At 39.1% G+C, this 19,604-nt stretch overlaps 1 protein-coding gene across 3 annotated transcripts in view; it reads left to right on the forward strand.

Moving 5' to 3' along the window:
• Positions 1–19,604, forward strand: part of clybl (citrate lyase beta like) — a 64,203-nt gene that overhangs the window by 20,918 nt on the left and 23,681 nt on the right. For all 3 annotated transcript variants that reach the window (XM_055151278.1, XM_055151274.1, XM_020936201.2), the window contains exons 2-6: positions 1,435–1,645; positions 12,555–12,743; positions 18,013–18,114; positions 19,156–19,249; positions 19,326–19,493. In XM_055151278.1, the coding sequence (XP_055007253.1) occupies positions 1,435–1,645; positions 12,555–12,743; positions 18,013–18,114; positions 19,156–19,249; positions 19,326–19,493 (764 nt within the window). The remainder of the gene's footprint in view (positions 1–1,434; positions 1,646–12,554; positions 12,744–18,012; positions 18,115–19,155; positions 19,250–19,325; positions 19,494–19,604) is intronic.

A 19,604-nucleotide genomic window follows, 5' to 3' on the forward strand; every position in this document is an offset into this window, starting at 1 on the left:
GTTGTGGTGCCCATGGGCAATTCATTTTACTCATCTGCGTGAACATATACGACCATTATAGCAGTGAAGAGGCACATAAAGAAATAAACATAAAGGCACTTTGGATATTGTCACACCTTCATTGTCACTTTATGTTATATAAAGCTATATTGCTCTGCTTTATAACAGCAGGAGCTTTGGCTCCTTGCTACTCTACATGGATGTAGCATTTGTAATATGCTGCATCTTGTGCAGTCATTAACTCAAGATCAAGGTCACAACAATACAAGCAAAAGAGCTTGTACTGGTAGAGCTTAAAGTAATGTTACTGTATTAGCAGTTGTAAATAAAATTGGATCTGGAAGCTGTTAAAGTACTGGACATTGCGTGTAAATGTGCTTTTTGTCTTTGGGGGCCTTTCCAATTGTTAAATAATGAAGGATTATTGTGAGTGAGCTTTGCCAACACTTGTCACCCCATTTGCACCTTCAGACCTGCCTCCATATTCAGTAGTGTGCGAGTATTAGCATATGAGTGGTGAGTGTTTGGGAGTGTTTGTCCTTAACAATAGTGCTGAAGTACAGGTCAGTGTCCCTCATCCATGTCAATAGTCCTCTGAAAAGAAAACTTAACACCTTAAATAAAACGTTTCCAGCCCCTCTCCCTCCACTCAGCCATTTCCTCATGTTTTTACCCCATTGTTTGTACAGGCCTGGGGTAAAGAAGAGAGTAAAAAGCTGATGTTTTTTAATATATATTAAGTAAATTACAAAACTATTTACTTCATCATACTAACTTAATTAATCTGTGTTTAAAACAGGAATATCATAGCCCAGATTCTTGATTTGTTTAAAGAGAAGAAAGACACAGCTGTATCTAGAAGAGTACCGGAAGAGTAATGTGCAGTGGTATTCTGTGTCAAAAACAAGAACTACATTCATTCATACATAAAATAATAAATTATTACTTTAGCCATTGGGGACACTAGAAAGAAACTATCCCCATACTTAAACTTCGGTCTACTAAGGGCCTGTATTACCCAAAATTAACTCCTGTGAGGTTTAAGACATGTTTGATTGTTGTTACCTCATGAAAAATATCCGGAGTTGTTTTTTGTTTCATTCACACATTCTTGAGTAATCCTTTATTATTAGTCCATCTACACATCCCAACAGAGTGGAACAGAGTGTTTTCTAGTTGAAAGAAGAACACAGCCTAAATATGCAGAGTTTGTGTTTTAAACGTGTGAATGAAACAAAACAACATTAATACAACATTATAACATAGGTCAGAAAAAAGCGTAATATGGGCCCTTTAAATTTGTTAAAAGTATACCATATATTAAATGTAAGGGCATTCGTACTTTTCTGACCTGTCTTTGTTCTCTTTGTAAGAAACATGGTAGATATTGTGTCTGTTTTTCTTTTATTAAAATGTGTGTGTTTGTGTTGACAGGTGTAACAGGCAGCTCCAGTCTTCAGTCTGGCAGCTGTTTGGAGGAGTATGTCGTCATCACCACTGCTCGGGCCCCTCGCTGCGCTATATCCCGCGCAGAGCCGTCCTCTACTGCCCCGGCAATGATGAGCGAAAACTCAGGAAGCTGGCCTCGCTAGACGTCGACTGTGCCGTCTTAGACTGTGAAGATGGGGTAGCCCTCAGCAAAAAGGTACACAGACAGACAAGTGTATGTGTGTAATAGAAACACAGCATGAAACCCACTGATAAGAAACACAACACTATGTCAGTTTTCTATGTTTCCGTATGGCAAGAACTCTCAATTTGTGAATGCAAGAAGCTGCTGCACTGCTTCTGAAGATGCTATGTTTTAATTATAGTTATACATGACATGTTGGTAATGAATCCGTCTTGGACCTTTTTGACTGTCAGCTGTAGCTATGCAGCAGTAGATCAGTTGTTATTCAAGGGAACTGTTGTAGAATGTAATCATCAGTTTCCACCAGAAATCATTATTTTCAGTTTAAAAAAAAAAACTTTTTTTTGCAAAATTCATATACTGAATGTATTATTAAACAAATATTTGGATGGGACACAAGCAAGTAAGAAGTTAACCTTTGCTTGATTACATTTTACCCTTTGTTAAGTATTACAAATCAATTTAAAGCTGTAAATTGCTGTATGTGGGCTGTGGTCATACATACATTTCGTTTGTGAGTTTAACATAAGGTTATTAATTTGAATATCTAGATAAGTAAAACAATCTTTTGAACCTTTAATCTTTAATTTCTACCGCCCTCCTCCAGACAGGTGCTCGGGCTTTAGCCAGGTGCTTTTTCTTAATCACTGAAGGGAAAACTACCTAAGTAAGATATTTAAAACAAGCGCATTTCTCCCCATTATGATCACATAAAGGCAGTAGCTGCCCCCTACGTGGGCCCTTTAAAACAAGGTGACCACGTCCCACTGGGTGAGCAGCGGGAAAGCACCAGATGCAGCAGGTTAAAAGCATTCTCCTCCCGCCCACTCCTCCTCCCCATTGGCCCACATGAACTGCCCATGAAATCCTGATTGGAGAGTGAGAGAAAGAGGAGAAAAAAGTTAACAAACAAAAGGTTTTAAGCCATGATAATAAAGATGATTGATTCGGCTTGAGGCTGTTCCTGTAGCCCAGACAAAGACAATGAGATGATGATCGTGTGACTGACAGGCCAGAGCTGTGACCCTGCGTCGGAGTTCGGAGGATGCCAGTCTCTTTATGTGAGAGAGAAATGTGGAGAGGAATGCAGCTCACAGCATTTATTCAGACGTGAGGAACTCAGATGTTCGTCTCTACAAACACAGTTCAGTTATGTTCTGTTATTTAATTTAAAATGTTTGAAGAACTAATACAAAAAAAATCTAAATACACATAGGTACTATAGACTGAGTACATACAAACTTGTCACAGTCAATAGGCAACTATATGATGATAAAAAACTACATTATTCTTTGCAGTAAGCATACAATTGAATATGTGAATGAGTTAAACTACTAAAAGCATACTATTGAATGAATTATGCATTATTATCCTCTTTAATAATACTTATTTCTTATATTTAATTGTGATTGTCCATTAACAAAGACTCAGCAGCATGTATATTTTCCTGTATTTAAAAGAAAAACTATTCTTCAGGCACTTTCTAACTTAGAATGTCACTCAGCAGGTGGACCCAGCATTTAGAGTAATTGAATTGAAATGCCGACCATTAAACCAGTATGCAGTAGTGGAACTGTTCTATGCATAAGACACTTATTACTTTTCAGTCTATACATTAATGCTATATCCATTAGAAGTGTGCTACTAAGAACCCATTTTAGCTCTTTTTCCCCTGAAAAGAGTCTAGCCCAGTGTGTGTCAAACCTGTCGCTTTTTCTCCGCATGTGTCAGGTCATACTGTGTAATATAAAAATTAGTTATTTACTCGATAACATAATGCACTCTTCCTACGGGCACCCTTTCTTCACTTCCCACACACTCAGCTTCATTCTCTACTGTGGCAATTGGAAATCCACGGGGGTTGTTGTGTATTATTTGATTCCTTCACTTAAGATCATTCACCAGATGTTTGTGTAGAGGCTGCCCAAGCAACCCTCCTGGTTCCTTTTCGGAATTCATCCTATGATTTTAAAGAAAATATTTCCACAGTGCAAGGTATGAATAACAATATTCAATAATACTTATATTTGCTATATTTGAGCAATCCCTATTCATACCTTCTTTTTTTTCCATTTGGGGTCAGCAAATCAATAAATCTATGCCCAAGCTGAAGTGTGCATACAGACCTGGCAGACCTGTAGGTTATGCATGATACTGCCTTCATTAATTCTTTCTCTTTTCTTATTTCACTCGCTACTTTTACATTTCCACAAAACTCTGTTATAAAGGAAGATACAACCAGGCAATTTAGTAGAAAATTAAGGTCAAGAGGCAAAATTTTGGACTGGAAAATTTTTGATCTGGACAATTGCAGGGCCTGCACTTTTTTTGAGTTTGAGAATCTGTTAGAACAGTGTTACAGTGATCATACTCTTTTTGTAGAAGACAATGAAAGATATGTTCCTACTAAATGAACCAACTACTGTTCCAACAGCGGGTGGTGCTTGGTCAGGTGACATCTGAGCTAGCTTCGTTGCTAGTCATGCATGGATACACCTTAAATTGAAACCACACTGTTCATTAATATATTCTTTTCATTATGTGTCACCTTCACCTTTGGCACCTTACAGGCCAGAAGATATTCATGACAGAAAGTTCTTGGAGGAGATGAGAGGAAGAGTAAAGGCTAGGAGCCACCCAGAGCTTGCTAACTGTCAGCGCAGAGCCAGAGGGGAGGCAGACAAGGCTGAGTGCTCTAACACTCTTACACATATCATCATATCTGTATGATCAGTGGGGAGGGGGAGGTTAAACCAGGAGCGGAACTGACGGCTACACCTGTCCTCGCCGTGTTCCCTCGCTCTCCCCTCACTCGCCTCTCGCTCCCCGTCACTCCTTACAGGGTTCCCAGGGTTAAGATTGTTTATTTCATGTTTTTTCTTTCTCTCTCAGTGCCCTAGGTCCTGCAGCGTTCTACCCAGCCTCTTTTCCCCACATGGTTCCCTCTCTCTTCCTGGACTGCCCCCTCCTCACTGCCTGCCGTAGAGATTCGCTCCTAATCCCTGGAAGTTTGGAACTAATGAACTAACTGCTGAGCCGCTGCCACGGAGCTTGGTCCCAAACTATACTGTACTTCACACTCGATTTCCTCTCCAGATGGCACGGTGGCGCGGCCGCTACAGCAGGGAGCACCTCTTACACACCAGCACGCGCTCACCACGCATACAAATACACAGGAATATGCACATCTCCACAGAGGCCCATCAGCCCTTTGTCAACGTATATCTTGGATTTACTTTAAAAACTTAGCACACATCTGTCAGTTTCTTAAATACTTTTCTATCAATCAACTTATAGCACATTACAAAAGTAAATTAATATATTATAAATTTTATATATTTAATTTATAATAATTTCTTAGGACTGACTCTTTGGTCCTACACCCAGATTTACAAGAGGATTTTATGTGTGAAAACATTCATAAACCCAAGCCAAACAATTCAGTTGTTGGGAATATTCATATTTATTGCCAATCCAGTTTCCATTATCAGTGTTGTATGAGGATGGACACATTCTTTGTTTGATGGAAGACATCACCCGACTTCAAAATGCATGTTGATAATCCAGTACAAGGCATTTTGAAGATTAATATAAAGAGGCTCTGTTATCATGTGCTCCATGGCTTCAGCACTCTGGGGTCTGTGGATGAACCGTGCTTGACACCAGTGTTTTTACCATAATATATTCAGCCAACTGTCAAGTGAAACAACCCCAGCTCAATGCTCACTGTAGGCAGATCTGCTCTCCATTTAAGTGGATTCAAATGACTAGGGCCTTGACAGAAAGAACTCCTGGGAAATAATGTTAACCAGTTGAATTATGAATACTGAATATTTCCATTTAGTGTGTGGCAGTGCGTTGTTGCATATACAGGGTCTAGTGTGTGTGCTTAACACCTCAAAGGGCCCTGGAGACTGGAGAGAGAGTCCCAGTCAGAGTGCCAAGGCTCACACAGGGGATGTAAGGCGCTCAGCCATAAAATAGACCCTGTCCATATCCAGAGCAAAGCAGGCATGTAGTCCAAGGCTCCACACTCTCACTGAGGACTGTGTGTGGAGCTGTCATGTGCTGCTATCGATCAGGTCCTTTGGGAGAGTATGATGGGTGAACCTGAGGTCAGGGTGCACACCGGAGTGGTGACAGCAAGTCATTAGCATTCTGGGATGGAGGTTGGGTGGGGTTGGAAAGTTTATTTTATACAAACATTTTCTGCAGTTATGTATAGCAAACAGGTGTTGAAATTCAGATTTTCTCTTTTGCTTATGTGATGACTGCATTACTTGTAGTGGATCTGGGTGTAAAATAGCTTTTGTAAAATGACCACATTTGGCACTTTGAATGACTTGTTTACTGCACATGGAGCCCTTTGTTGCCCTCATCCCACTTTTGTACATTTTGTACATTATATTTGAAAGGGCTACGGCACTGTGGCATATAAGGTACTGAGCTTTTTTCTCCATGCGAGAGCTGGACTTTTCATGTTCCCCATATTTAGGTTACTGTCTTCTCTAGTTTCTCCACCAATAAACAACTTCAACAAAAGGGTCCCACTGGTGCTCTGGATACCTTGCATAACGGAGTCTCAGTGGGAAAGTTAGTTCCTATGTAAATAAATTGTTAATATCTTTTTCATTATACTTTTCAGATTTTTTTCCATTCACTTTATATGGAACTCAAGGAAACTGGGTGTGTATTTGAGATATTCCTCTGTAGAGTTGTTTGGGATCTCGTATCATGTCTTGAACTGTGGCCGAGTTTTGGGGTAAAATGTGGACATTGGGTGAACAGAGCCATCCTCTCTCCCTCGCTCATTATCCTGTTACAGTCTGGTGTTTTCACTGGCACTATCACAAGGCTGCATGTCTCAGGCCAACATGGGCTATGTAACACACCCAGAGCTCAGGAAAAAAACCCAGCCTGATGAAGTGATGATGGAAGAGTGGAAGAGGAGAGCAAGATACCACTGCACCATAGAAGCAGGAAAGAATTTGGCGCATGTGGATTTAAGTGGTCATAGCTTTGCAATTTGTCTTATAAGTTGTATGTATGTTACAGAATTTGTGTTTCACCCTTCTATATTGGTATATGAATATGTTAAAGCTCCTGTATTATGCAAAATTTACTCTTGTGAGCTTTAAGCCATGTTCAAAAACAAAACATCAACATCAAAAACACACCCGGAGTTTTGTTCATTCACAAGTTTGAATAACCCTTTAGTATTAACCTACCTACATCCCTACATCTCCAAAGCTCAAAATGTTCTGTTCCACCCTGTGATGTCATGAAGTTAACAAATACCTTTTACCTTTTGTTCAGTAGAGAAAGACTATTCCAGGGCTGAAATTATCCAAATGATTTTAGTGAAGGTGCATGAAATTCAAAAACACAGTAGAGCACTTCCTGTATTGCCACACAACATCACAAAGTGTTTTCCGCTTAAGAGAAAATCTCAGCTAGAATTGCAAGATTTGTGTGTTAAACCTATGTGAATGAAACAAAACACAACTCAGAGTATATTTTTGATGAGGAAGCATAATTATAACAGATCAGAAATAGCTTAATGTGGGCCCTTTAATATGTTGGTTGTTGTAGAATAAACTGAAGTAGGCAGAGAATTGTAAGAAAAGGCATGAGACTAGAGTTCTTACACAGGAGGTGTTTATTTACCATCACTACGTGACCTGGGACCCAGAGATACGAAAGCGTAACTCTGGCTGTGCTTCTGTTATAGGGAGTATTATGCTTTATATAGGCCAAGATAACAAGGGCAAAAATGGTAGGATAATGAATTTTCTCTGTTATTATTATGTCATCATATTACACTGTTTGCCGTCTTTTGAGTGCTTCTTCAGACATGAGGCTTGCAGATTATAATTGAGCAGATGTGATGATTCATTTTCAAGGCTCATTTAGTGTACAACGAGATGAGTACAATGTGATGTGAATGACTTCCATATTTACTTTGTGCTACCTCACTGGTTTTGTCTTGTTTGTCTGACAGGAAGCAGCTAATACAGTGTCTTTCCACCAGACAGAATGAAGGCTAAAATCTTCCTCCGCTTTGACTGTTATCAGTGTAGCCTGAATTAGTCAGTCATCTCGCCCAGGTTTTTGTGAGAGTGGTGTGTACTTGTCAAAACCTGAGATAACTTGAAGTCTGCTAACACACATATATGCATGTCCTGACAGCAGTCATAAGCAGTGACAGTCAGTCTTCACCTGCGTTACTACAGCTCATTTGAAACAACATCTCAAGTTTCACAGCAGGAAGCAAAGAGCGCTTTCTCAGAAAACAGATAAACAACCTCCTAGTGACTCATGATCTCCCACTCTTTACGACAGCAACATTTTGTACAACTTTTATCAGATTGAATCACACTGAAAATATCAATGCACAAGGAAGTCCTCTTGGTTTCAATATGCTTCATCTCTATTACCATCTCAAAAACTAAAGGATTCAAATTGTGAGACAAAGCATGCATGCTCAAAATGTCTTTTAAACCATGCATTTGTAGTTTTGACAATGATAGTTATAGTGAAACAGGAGATTAAAGTAAATGCCCACAAACTGACATTGCATCATTGGGTGAGATGCATTCATATTGAAGAATTTCTAGCTGCGTGAAGAAACTCCTGAATTGCTTTACTATTACAATGTGGTTGCCTTGTTTTATAGGTAAAGGGTTTTCCTCCTTTGTATTTTAATTCATAATTCCTTCTGAAACTGAGTTCTTTTGCACATTTTCTATACTGTATTATCTTTATCTTTATAGTAGCTAGTTGTGTACTGCATCTGAAGCATATTGACTGAGAGTCCTCTGAGGGCATATCCAGAGGCAATGTTTGACGCTACTTGTTTTAAACCTCACGGCGAGCGTGCAGGACGTTGCTGATCTGATGTTGGAGAGGAAAGTGCCCCCCGCTGTGGCCTGTACACAGAGTGGTTTGGGCATTCGTCTTGATGTGGCGTCTGCCCACGCTGGTGGTCATGCTGTGTCACGTGTCCAGCGCTCTTGGTACGATCCTTGGAGCTTTGGCCATGTTAAAGATATGGCCCGGTTAGCCTGGCAGGTCAGCCTCTCACACTTGAAAGGCCTCTCATGTGCATCTGTGTGTGCTCTGTCCTGACTGGCTGCCTGGTGCACGGCTAGCCCGCTCACTAGCCTTCCCCTGTGTCAGTGTCTAATGATGGACATGATAGAGGGAATCAAAGAGGAGATGGAGCTGACGTTGGGGCCGCCGCTCTGTGGGACACCAGGTGATTGGGGAGGCAGCTTTGAAGCAACTTGTTGGATGGCTGTCTATTAATGTAAAATATCTCTTTTTCAAAGGACTTTATTCACGCTCAGAGTAGCTGCGCCCAGAGGGGTCAAGGTGTCTGGCAGAATAATCGTCTTCGCTTGAGAAACAGGGTGCTAAAAAAGACATAATATTTCAGAATGTCCATATCCTCAGTCCATTTTGTTTCTAGGTGGAGTTAGGCCACATTTACACAAGGTAAAATATAAATCAAACAGATTTTGAGTCTATGGTATCAAGTTGTAATGTGGTCAAAGTTGAATGAAATTCTTCAGGATTCACTGATATAGATTGTTCTCTCCACTCCAAGATACTTCTGTAGCCACAGCTGCCCTGTTATAGACTGTTATTCTGTGCCATCTGTCCTTTATACCAACACTATTCACAAGGGCTGCCACAAGTTAATTGATGAATGAGAACTAATCAATTATTGAAATGGTGATTGAATAATCATTAACTGGTTTATGCATAGGCTCTAACGCCCGGTGTACACTGACTGCAAGTGTGGTACTTACAGCAGGTTACTTGCAGATTTCCTGTTATGGTAATAACAAACAAATGACACTGTAAATTTGCAGATGTTGTGTTTGTGATGAAAACGTAAAAATGTGCCTGTAAATATTTTCCATCTGAATGTCCTCAAGTGGCTTTGCTGCAGCTTTATTTATATTTAGGGTACAATTTAGAAAAATCTCATTTTCACTGGCCTTTGCGTTGTAAACAACTTATCAGTTAATCGAAGGACCAATCACTAGGTTAATTGATTTGCTAAATAATTGTTAGTTGCTGCGCTTCTACTTGACTCACTGACACAATACTCAAGAGGTCCAGGGTCAGCGTAACTTTCCTCAGATCAGATATCTCTTGTCACTTAAAACCACTCAATGACAGACACAGTTTTATTCCCCAAGTAGCAGGTTTATGAATAGTGAATTACAGCTTCATAAATTGCTCCATCCGTTTTAAGTTACCAAGATACAGTTACAGGTCTATCTGGGCTTATGTGGGCGACAGTAAGACAGACCAAACAGAAGGTTATTGGCCGACATGGGTGAAAGATCATAGTACTTACTCATATGGTGTGACAATCCCTAATGTCTCATCCTATACTGTAGAAGTGACACACATGATTCTCCAAAGCTAAGCCAGCCCATGACCCCAATAAAATGTGCACGAATCTTTGATATGTACTTTGATACCATATTTTATTGATACTGGAGGCGCTTCCATAATATCATGTACAGTTCTGCATTCCAGGAGATCAGAGAGAATAGCTGTTCCCTGACCCATATAAGCTCTGGGTCTGAATTCGTCCTGTTTGCCTTTTACTAGAGATAGGCTGCTTAAGTTATGTCTGTCGACGGCTTTCTTTAATGCCCCCTGCTCACATAAAGTCAGGATTTACTGCGGTAATAATGAGTCTGTTTGGATAGTCTACCCTTCTGTTATTAGGTCATAAAAGTGCACAGAAGGTTTAGAATTGGCATCATTTATGAGGTTAGATTATGTGAAGATGGGTTTTACAAAGACTACGATCATCTGTATTACTTACAGTATGTGATACTGTGCAAAGCAGCTCTAGCGTATGGTTCATAATTCCCTAAGCTGTAATCGTATTGGTACCAGCCAGACTACTCCGGCATCAATCAGTGAGCAAATGTATCTATTAACTTTTATGTTACTATTAGGTAAAGACATAAGCCATAAAATTGGTGAAGATTAGGCCTGCCACGATAATTACTATACCAATGTATTCTTCAATATATGATAAATGGAACATTTTGGTGGTCAATATTTATCATCTATACATTTTCTTTGCCCTACTGAGAAATGCTTGCTTATTTATATGATAAGATTTGAGTCTTAGAAGATCGAATTAATAAATTCTATGACTCATTGCAGATGCAAAATAAGTAATACATTGTAAAGAGATTCTGCTATTTATTTATTGTAGATCATGATTTTTTATTAATGTTGTAGATTTAGAATAGTTTATCCGGTTTAAATCTTCTCACGGGTTGTTGTATGAATGGCATAAATTAGTTTTATTATTATTGTTTATCATTTATATTTAATTCAGCTATATATTTACTTCAAAAGTTGTTATTGTGTAGGTCATTTTATGTCTACACTTCACATTTTTCTTTTTGTTCTTTTATGCAAACCAAGTTATTTTAAAGACTTACTTGCAGGTTTCTAGTCAGGCTGGCGCCACCTAGTGCCTCCGCTCAATTTCATTTCTCTCCCGCGACTAGGTCAGGAATCAGAATACACTAGAGGATTCGCAAAAACCAAAAAAAGTTCGGGCACCAGCCAATCAGTGAAGAGCCATACATTCTGTTTTGGAAATGATTCTCGAGATTGAGGATTTAAAGCCGAAACAAAAAGAATGTTGTTGAATTTTATCAAGAGGAAAGATGTTATTGTCCTTCTTCCTACGGGATTTGGGAAAAGCTTAATATACCAGTTACCCCCGTTAGTGGTGCTTTACATACTGTATGTCATGATCATATAGCAGCGACTGGTTAAATTAAAGAAGTACCCGCCTACCACTGAACGAACAAATTCTAACTCTGTGAGGTCAGACGGTTTCTACAAAGTGAAACCGGCTGATGAATCAGGCTTGCAGGTTTCTTCCACATCCATTGATGGTTAAAGGAGCACTGTGTAACTTTTCTAGTGTAGAGTCCACAATCTATTTGTCTTCATGTAACTGTTATCGCATTGCCCAGAAATGTTTCACGGTATTACATTTGTCTTTCTTCGTGAGAAAAGCGTGTGGCGGTACCAGACCAAGTTATAAATCAAATCTATGTAGAAGTGACCACACTCACTATACGAAAACATGCTTTTTCTGTGTAATATTTTAGCATTAGAAAGTCAGTGGTAAATAGATATTAGATTGATAAGTTTAATGCCTCACTATGAAACTTTTCAGACAGCAAAGGAGACCCAAACACCCCTTTAAGTATATCAACAAGTCTCCATTTTTACTATGAACTACGTTACTACTACAAACATCTCCTAAAATATACACAAAATATTTCATAGGTAGCTCATTTTCCCAGTATATTTTGGTATATGTTGTACGGTCACTCCCTGCTCACCCACATAGCAGCCCTCTGTGGTTTGGCTCTCTGATCTGACTTGACATCTCCTAAGCTTCTGTTGCCTCTTGGTTCTTAAATGGGACCACATTTCTCCCTGAACGCCACTCTTTCAGACCAGTCCATCTCCATTTCTCTCTCCTCTGCTCTCTCAACATCTGCTTTGAATCTGGCAACGTGTGCTACTGTGTTTTGGGTCTAAAGGCCTCTCTTTGATTTTTTTCCCTACTTTTCCGGTCCAGCTCATACAATGCTGGTTTAGGAAGACTTCCAAGGTGAGCTGTGCTTTTTTTCTGGTGTGTGAATCAATAGTTTCTCCAATATAAAATCAGTTTGGATTCAGCTGAAAATTTTTAAGTAAAGATTAATCATAATGACTGAAATTACATGCATTTTTGTCTATTAAAGTAGATCTTTTTGTCAGATAATAATGAACACAATAAATGGAGCATAAAAGAAAGAAAAGAAAAAAATCTAAATTAACCCTGAATTGTTCTTGTTCTTTCTGTTTGCAGACAGAGGCGAGGGAGACCATACCCAGGATGCTGGTCGAGCTGGATCTTGGCCGCACAGAGAAGTGTGTCCGGGTGAACTCAGTGTCCAGTGGTTTGGCTGATGCTGACCTCCAAGTCCTTCTGCAGGCCCAGGTGCTGCCCCCCGCCATCATGCTGCCCAAGGTGGAGAACACAGACGAGGTGCAGTGGGTAAGAGCCTTCATTTTTAAAGTCAATATGTTTAAAAATAGGACACATCTTGATTTACACTAAAGTCAGTGACCAAAATTCTCAAACTTATGCTTTGGTGATATTTTGCAACATAAAACAAAGGCTGACAATAGTAAAATATAGGCTTTGACCGAATATAAGTAAATAAAAAAAAATTAAATAAAAAAATTAAATTACCAGTTCAAGTAGATTAAAGTTTGTGAGTTGCTCAAAAGTGACAGATGAACAAAAACAAAACTGGTAAAATAACTGTCAAACATGTCTTACTTTTTCTGAATTCAGTCAGAAGTAAACAGAGGAAAGCCACAAAGTTTTCATTGCATCAAAATTTGAACTTCCAGCCAAGGTTTTGACTAAAAGTGTGATTCAAGAGGTAAACATCTGCCAAGACAGCTGAGTTGTTCCATTTTCTATTGCCAAATGTCAATATATTTTACTCATAAAGAATATATTTTACTCATAAATGCCTATCAAATGTTATTAAAAGCTAACATACTTTTATTAGACTTAAAAAGGCAACAACAAACAAAAGCATAGCTACACTGAAACTACCAGTGTTACATTTCTTCTTCTTCAACATGTACTTTTGCTTACCTATTACCTCGAAACTAACATAAATCTTCTGATATTTAGACTGATTAATACTGAACACTGAATGGATCTAACTACACCTAAGTTTAAATAGGGTTTCTTGCCCCTCTGGCCTTTCTGTAAAGAGTGCAGCCTGAACGTCAGAGCTAAAAAGGTCAGGACACAGTGACATCATTAATACAGACCTGGTGTATCAGATACATGTGGTAAAACTAACAAGACAGCACAACACTTTTTATGCATTCACTTGTTCAAACTAAATGTTTAAGAAAGAACTCAACATTTTCCAATTAGCCTATTCTTCAGCATTATGAAACGTCATATAAATATAGTCGTACATGGTCTTGGGGCAGGAGCAGGAAGTTTTTAACTAGTGCTTTTAATTAGAACAGGTCTATTTCCTGCCTGGTGCCCTTTCTTTCTTCTGACTATAATTGCTGACAGGTGTTCAATGAAAATCTCTCCTCCCTCTTCCATTTTGTTCATGTCTCACTCTACAATGTCATTTGGCATATTGATATTATGTTATGTTTATGAATATTTATAGACTTAGCTGAGCCCTGTGAGCTAGCCTGTTAACTACCGATTATCCTTCATTTAACGCTTCTATTATGAACTGACAAAACAAAGAAAATGAGTTTGTATTTGTTTATTTTATACTTTTAGGGTTGGGTCTAGTGATGGTAGTTTTGTACAAATAATAATAATAATAATAATAATACACAAACAAAACACACTGCCCCCCCCAAAAAAAAAAACAACAACAACAACAACAACAACAACAAAAAACAAAACAAAACAAAACAAAACAAAACAAACAAAAACAAAACAAACAAAAACAAAAATGGCATATCTTCACAACTTAAGATCTGATCTGATAAACAAAATAAAAGCCTCCGTAACACTTTCAAACTGTTCGTGTTTGCTCTTCAGTATACATTATTCTTTCTAATATGAGGACAAACATCTTTCACATGCACTGACCTGTAGTCCTGTAGTTATTTACCATAAAATATAATAAATATAATAAAATGAAGTAAAAATTCATTCATTAAATAAAGCCTTATGCAATATAAGAAGGTGAAGTGTTGAAGTCAAATAATTTAAGTTGAGTACCGTAATATGGTTTTAGGTTACCCTAATTCAATTTTCTTTATTTAATCATAGGTTCAGTTTAAGTTATGATAAGTTATAACTTTGCAGTAACTTAACTTAATAAATCTCATGTAATCTATTTCATCATAATTTATAAGTTCGCTGATCCTATCCCAGTGCCAAGTCTATTTGTCTTGTCAGAGCAGCCGTAAATCCTCTTGCTTGGTTTTCCTCTTTTTTTTTTCATTGATATTATCCGCGAGAAGCTCCGGTCTGATTTGTGGCTAAAAGATGGACTTGCATGTTTCCCTTTGTGCTGAAATCTTTAAGCTGGGCCTTCCTCCTCTTCCCCCAGCTCTTGTGTGACTGACAGCCCTTATTGGTCCATAACAGGCGTAACTCCCCTCCTTTGTCTAAGCAACAATTCTCACACACATTCGGAGCCGTGTGCGTTCTTTACCCGTCGCACTATTTGGGACTCAAAGCAAGTCCCCTAGACCCTCCTCCTGTCTCCTCCCCCTTTTTTCTCTGGGCTTCCCCTGTGTGAAATGAACACTTCAGCAGGCCGGAAACATTTAATCTGGCCTCCTTTTGAAGAAAATTAATTGAAACTTGTCCCACTATAGGCCCTATTCTCGTGGTCAATCTCGCCCTCCTTCTCTTTTCATGATGGGCTGGTGGAAATTGTCAGAGGGCTTGTTTGTAGACGAGAGCTTTTGAACGACAAGAAAAGGAGGTTATTTCTTCTGCGTCTTTTCTATTTTTAATTTAGCAGTGAATAACGGCTAAATGAGGTCCTAGATTTGAGAGCCATTGATGGTTAATAATTTCTTTACAAGGACGAAGCACTAAAGATCTACTTGTACAGCGTAAATGAGGCCCTCGATGTGGAGAATGGGCACAGAAGAGCAGAAGTACACCAGAATAATAAAACCCATTCTCATGTGATTTACTATTGAGGTTAGTGCTTCAGTGTCCTGTGTTGGCATTAGTTTGTTTGGGTAACAGTCTTTGTGGAGCCAACTGAAGCTCTACACATGTCAAGTATCAGGCCTAATGTATCTTAGGTTGTTTAGGTTCTATTTATTTACTTTTGTACAGAAAACTCCCTCCTCATTATAGCGCTCCATTGTGTAATATACCTGCATATGGTGTACTATTAACTCTACCCCTACAATGCCTTGGCAAAGATTTGAGGTTTAAGCATAAGTGACTGAGTGACTGTTTTAGACTAAAAACATTTCTGTGCAGCACATAGGCCTGTAACAGCACATGAACACGGCATCAGCTGAGATGGTTGGCGCCAACTCCAGATTGGTGTTTCGTTTTCTAACCCCACCTATGCTTTTTACCATTGTGTTTGTTGGCAGGAACAGCTTGTATTCAATATATTGCATACTCAGGGAAACAATGTGTTTGAGAACGAATGGTGTCTTTGAAACTTTGCACCAAAATGTATGTATTTGACAGTGCAATGTGTTGACCCAAAGTACAGTAGTGTTTATCTTTAGATACTAAATCCAAATGTCTCATTCTCCTTTTGCCCCTTTGGGGGCCCAAACAACTCCCAACTTGTAGCTGTGCAATAATCAGCTGGCTTTTCCGCTGCCATAACTCGCATCTGCCCAGGTCCCAGAAATAGGTTTATCCACACCCTCTTTTCACACTCCCGGTTTAAGCCCCGCCTCTTCCTGTGTTTTAAGGGGGTGCAGTGTATTATGCTAAGCCCCCAGCGTTAGTTTTTATGTTGCCATAGCAGCCCTGCTCCCACAGGGTTGTGACCTCAGATGATTACAGTACAAAGCCTATTGGGTCTCCAAAACCTCTTTGAAGATGAAAAGTCTTTGATGGTTTGTATTTATGCAAATCTCTCAGATATTATTTATCCAACTGCGATTGAATGGAGAGATGATTAAAATTGCCCCCATTTTCTTAAATCCGTCAATTGAGGCCCTGTTTTTTTTAGGTGAACAAGAGTTTGTAAGTGCCAGGGTTATTTGGGTGTGCATTTTGCAAAATCTTAAAGCTTCACCTGAGGTTTTGTCCAAGGAAAGAGGACATGGAGTTAGACAATTCTACCCCTAGTATTTTTTTCTTTCTTTTTTTTAGACTTGCTTTCAAAGGAAATATCTAGCGGAGGGGGCTTTTGTGTGTTTCCAGATGATAGATTTTGGAATTTGGGCTACCCCACTGGCAGTCCTGGGCCTCGCTGTGAACTGGTCTGTTGGAAGAAGAAAAAAAATGGAATGCTTTGGTCTTCAAAGAATTAAACTCAGTTTTAAAGCCCTACTTAGGTGAGCTTGCATATTAGCAGGAGTCGTGGGGAATAAAGGCCTCAGCAAAGTGTCACATCACACTCTTGATTGTGGCTCGGGTCTCCCTGTTCGCCACCATGGAGGGTGCCAGGCAAAACTGAATAATGTCGCTGGAAAACACTCAAAGACATACCCCATATCTTGTTTTGTCTTCTTTTTATTCAGAATTTAGTTTGGTGGCGTGTGCAGGCTCTCTCGAGGGAGCTGTACTTGTCTGTCTAGAAGACTTCAGACGAGAGGGAACCCTGGTGATAATGTAAAATATTTCATTGAATTTGCTTTTCTTACTGCTGCCGTTCACTCTCGCCCACATGATCTGAAGTGTGTTTTTCAATGAGGACGCAGGAATACAGGTAATGGAAGTGCCAATATTTGTATCATGACTTTCTTCTCTTCATATCTCAGTGATTTCAAAAGTGTGTTATAGTACTAATGACTCACACAAATACTTCATAACTGCCTATGATTTTCCCCCATTTCCTTTTTGAAACTAATACAGCATTGATAGTCTGGAGCACCTGCTGAGTGAGCTTCAAACATAACAAACTGCCTCAACAGCTTGTTGATCCTGGTTATTTTATGTTAATTGGGTTAAAGTGAGTGATAAGCACTGCAAAGTATTCAAAAAAGAAATTATATGACAATATACATGAATGGCATACTGCGATTGGGTTTGTATTAATAAAGATGCACAATAACTTCTTTGGTGAGGGGATATTATTCATTGTATTATTCATGGTTTGATATAATACTTTTATACAGATTCAGGTTTTCATTTATTTTGTGTGGAGAAATTTGGCTCTGAACAAGGGTCAGTAGCATTAACATAACATACAGACATGACATAACAAGACACACTATAAAAACATAGAGAACTGGACAATATACAATCATTAAAGCTCAACACATCAGTCAGTCCATGTCACACAGGGAGTATATCCTGTATATATTTTAGAAAAGTATCCCGTCACCCTCTGTTGTTTAAATAAAAAAGCATTTGGTAACATAAATAACATGCACCTATCCATTTGTATTAGTTTGTATGTACTGTTTGAAACACTTTTTGCCCCAAGTTCATGTTGTACTCCAGCTCCACTCCAGTGTGGTGTGACAGTAAATACAATGAGGCACATTAAACACTATTTAGACAAAGTTAATTAATCGTAATCCTCTGGAGGTTTAGTCCCCCATTTCCACGTAAACAGTGAGTGCAGTTAATGAGTGGAGATGTTGTTCTTTGTGTTTAGTTCTTTGACAGGTTTCAGCACCACTTGAAAGGCCGTCCGCTGACAGAACCCATTCGCCTGGTCACCTTTGTGGAAACCGCTGTGGGCCTGCTCAATTTTAAGGTAAATTACAAACAATTCCCGCCTCCCAAAAACTGCATGCGTAAGAGGTTTTGGGCTGTTTGTCCATTGTTCACTTTAGATTAAAGCCCCCATCGGCGAAACAGGAGCTCACCACGTGTCCAAATACAAAAAAACATTTCAAAGTATTCGGACAGTCTATCAAAAAGCACGCCTTTTTCTGTCTGCCTCTGTCTGTTCCTCTGTGTCCCTTCCCCAGACATGTTTTAATTAGAAGTCTATTATTGTAATCATAGTGAAAAGTTGTTATTAATATTTTGGCAGCATCAAAGCTACTGCAGCGTGACCTTCATCTGCATGGGGAAAGTGCACGATTCGGGGGCATTTTGGGGTGTTACAAGCTGTCCCCAATCCTTGTTCATTTGTCTTGTACTTTTCATTTTGGTTGCGTTGCCGTTTGAGTTTGTGTACAAAAAAAATGTGTGTGCGTTTGATTGCGGGGGGGAAGGCGGCTTTGTATGTTTTCTTGAGAACACCCTGTAACTGTGCCCAGAACGAGCCCTGGTTCTACTCACGCAGTCACTCGCACATAAAAAAACAGTGGCACAGCTAGTGGTGAAATTAATTTGGAGTCCAACAATGGCATGAGACGTGTTCCTATTGTTTCATGTGCTTCACAAGAGACAATCACAGTCCAGTTATTTGTCATTCAGTTGTAATAATTGTGGCTGCTGATTTTTAATGATCTATTCTGTTCTACTTGGGAGCTTTTTCACAATGAAGCCCTGCATATTTTCTTTATCTACAAACACCATTGCAAATTAGGACTCTCTTTATATTGCAAATCTCAAAGATCAATATTTCATTGACTCAAAACATAAAAATCGTAGAAGTTGTTGAAAATATTAACTAATGTTGATTATAGCAATATACCTCAATACGGACAACAAATACCATTCAAGATTATTGTCTTCTAAGTTTATATTTTTGTCTTCCATGATTGTAAATCCAATATGTCTTTGTATATAAATAGAATATATATTTTTTCTGCAATTAACCATCATCATTTGTTTTTCTCTCCAGGAAGTGTGTGAGAAAGTTCATGAGCTCGCTCCTAAGGCCGGCCTGCATCACGATGGCGTGGTCTTTGGTTCAGATGACTTCTGTGCCAGCATAGGTATACAGTACTTTGTTGTGTTGTTGTCTCTTAAACTGTTTATACAATCTTTAAATCTCTAGTTCGTTGTTGCCAGGTGCTACCCGGACAAAAGACGCCAAAGAACTGATCTATGCCAGGCAGAAAGTGGTAGTGACCTGTAAGGCGTTTGGTCTGCAGGCCATTGATCTAGTCTATATCGATTACAAGGATGTGGACGGGCTGCGGCAACAGGCCCGAGAAGGAGCTCTCATGGGATTTACAGGTAAAACTTTTTTTTACATGCATTCTTATCTTATTCTTCTCTATATGGTTATGTTTGTCATCAGTTACCACTCACGATACACCTTTAGCATTGTTAGTAATGTTTTTTTGA

This window comes from Boleophthalmus pectinirostris, unplaced genomic scaffold (assembly GCF_026225935.1).
Source record: "Boleophthalmus pectinirostris isolate CB_2022bp ecotype Guang Dong unplaced genomic scaffold, ASM2622593v1 HiC_scaffold_1, whole genome shotgun sequence".
Taxonomy (NCBI): domain Eukaryota; kingdom Metazoa; phylum Chordata; class Actinopteri; order Gobiiformes; family Gobiidae; genus Boleophthalmus; species Boleophthalmus pectinirostris.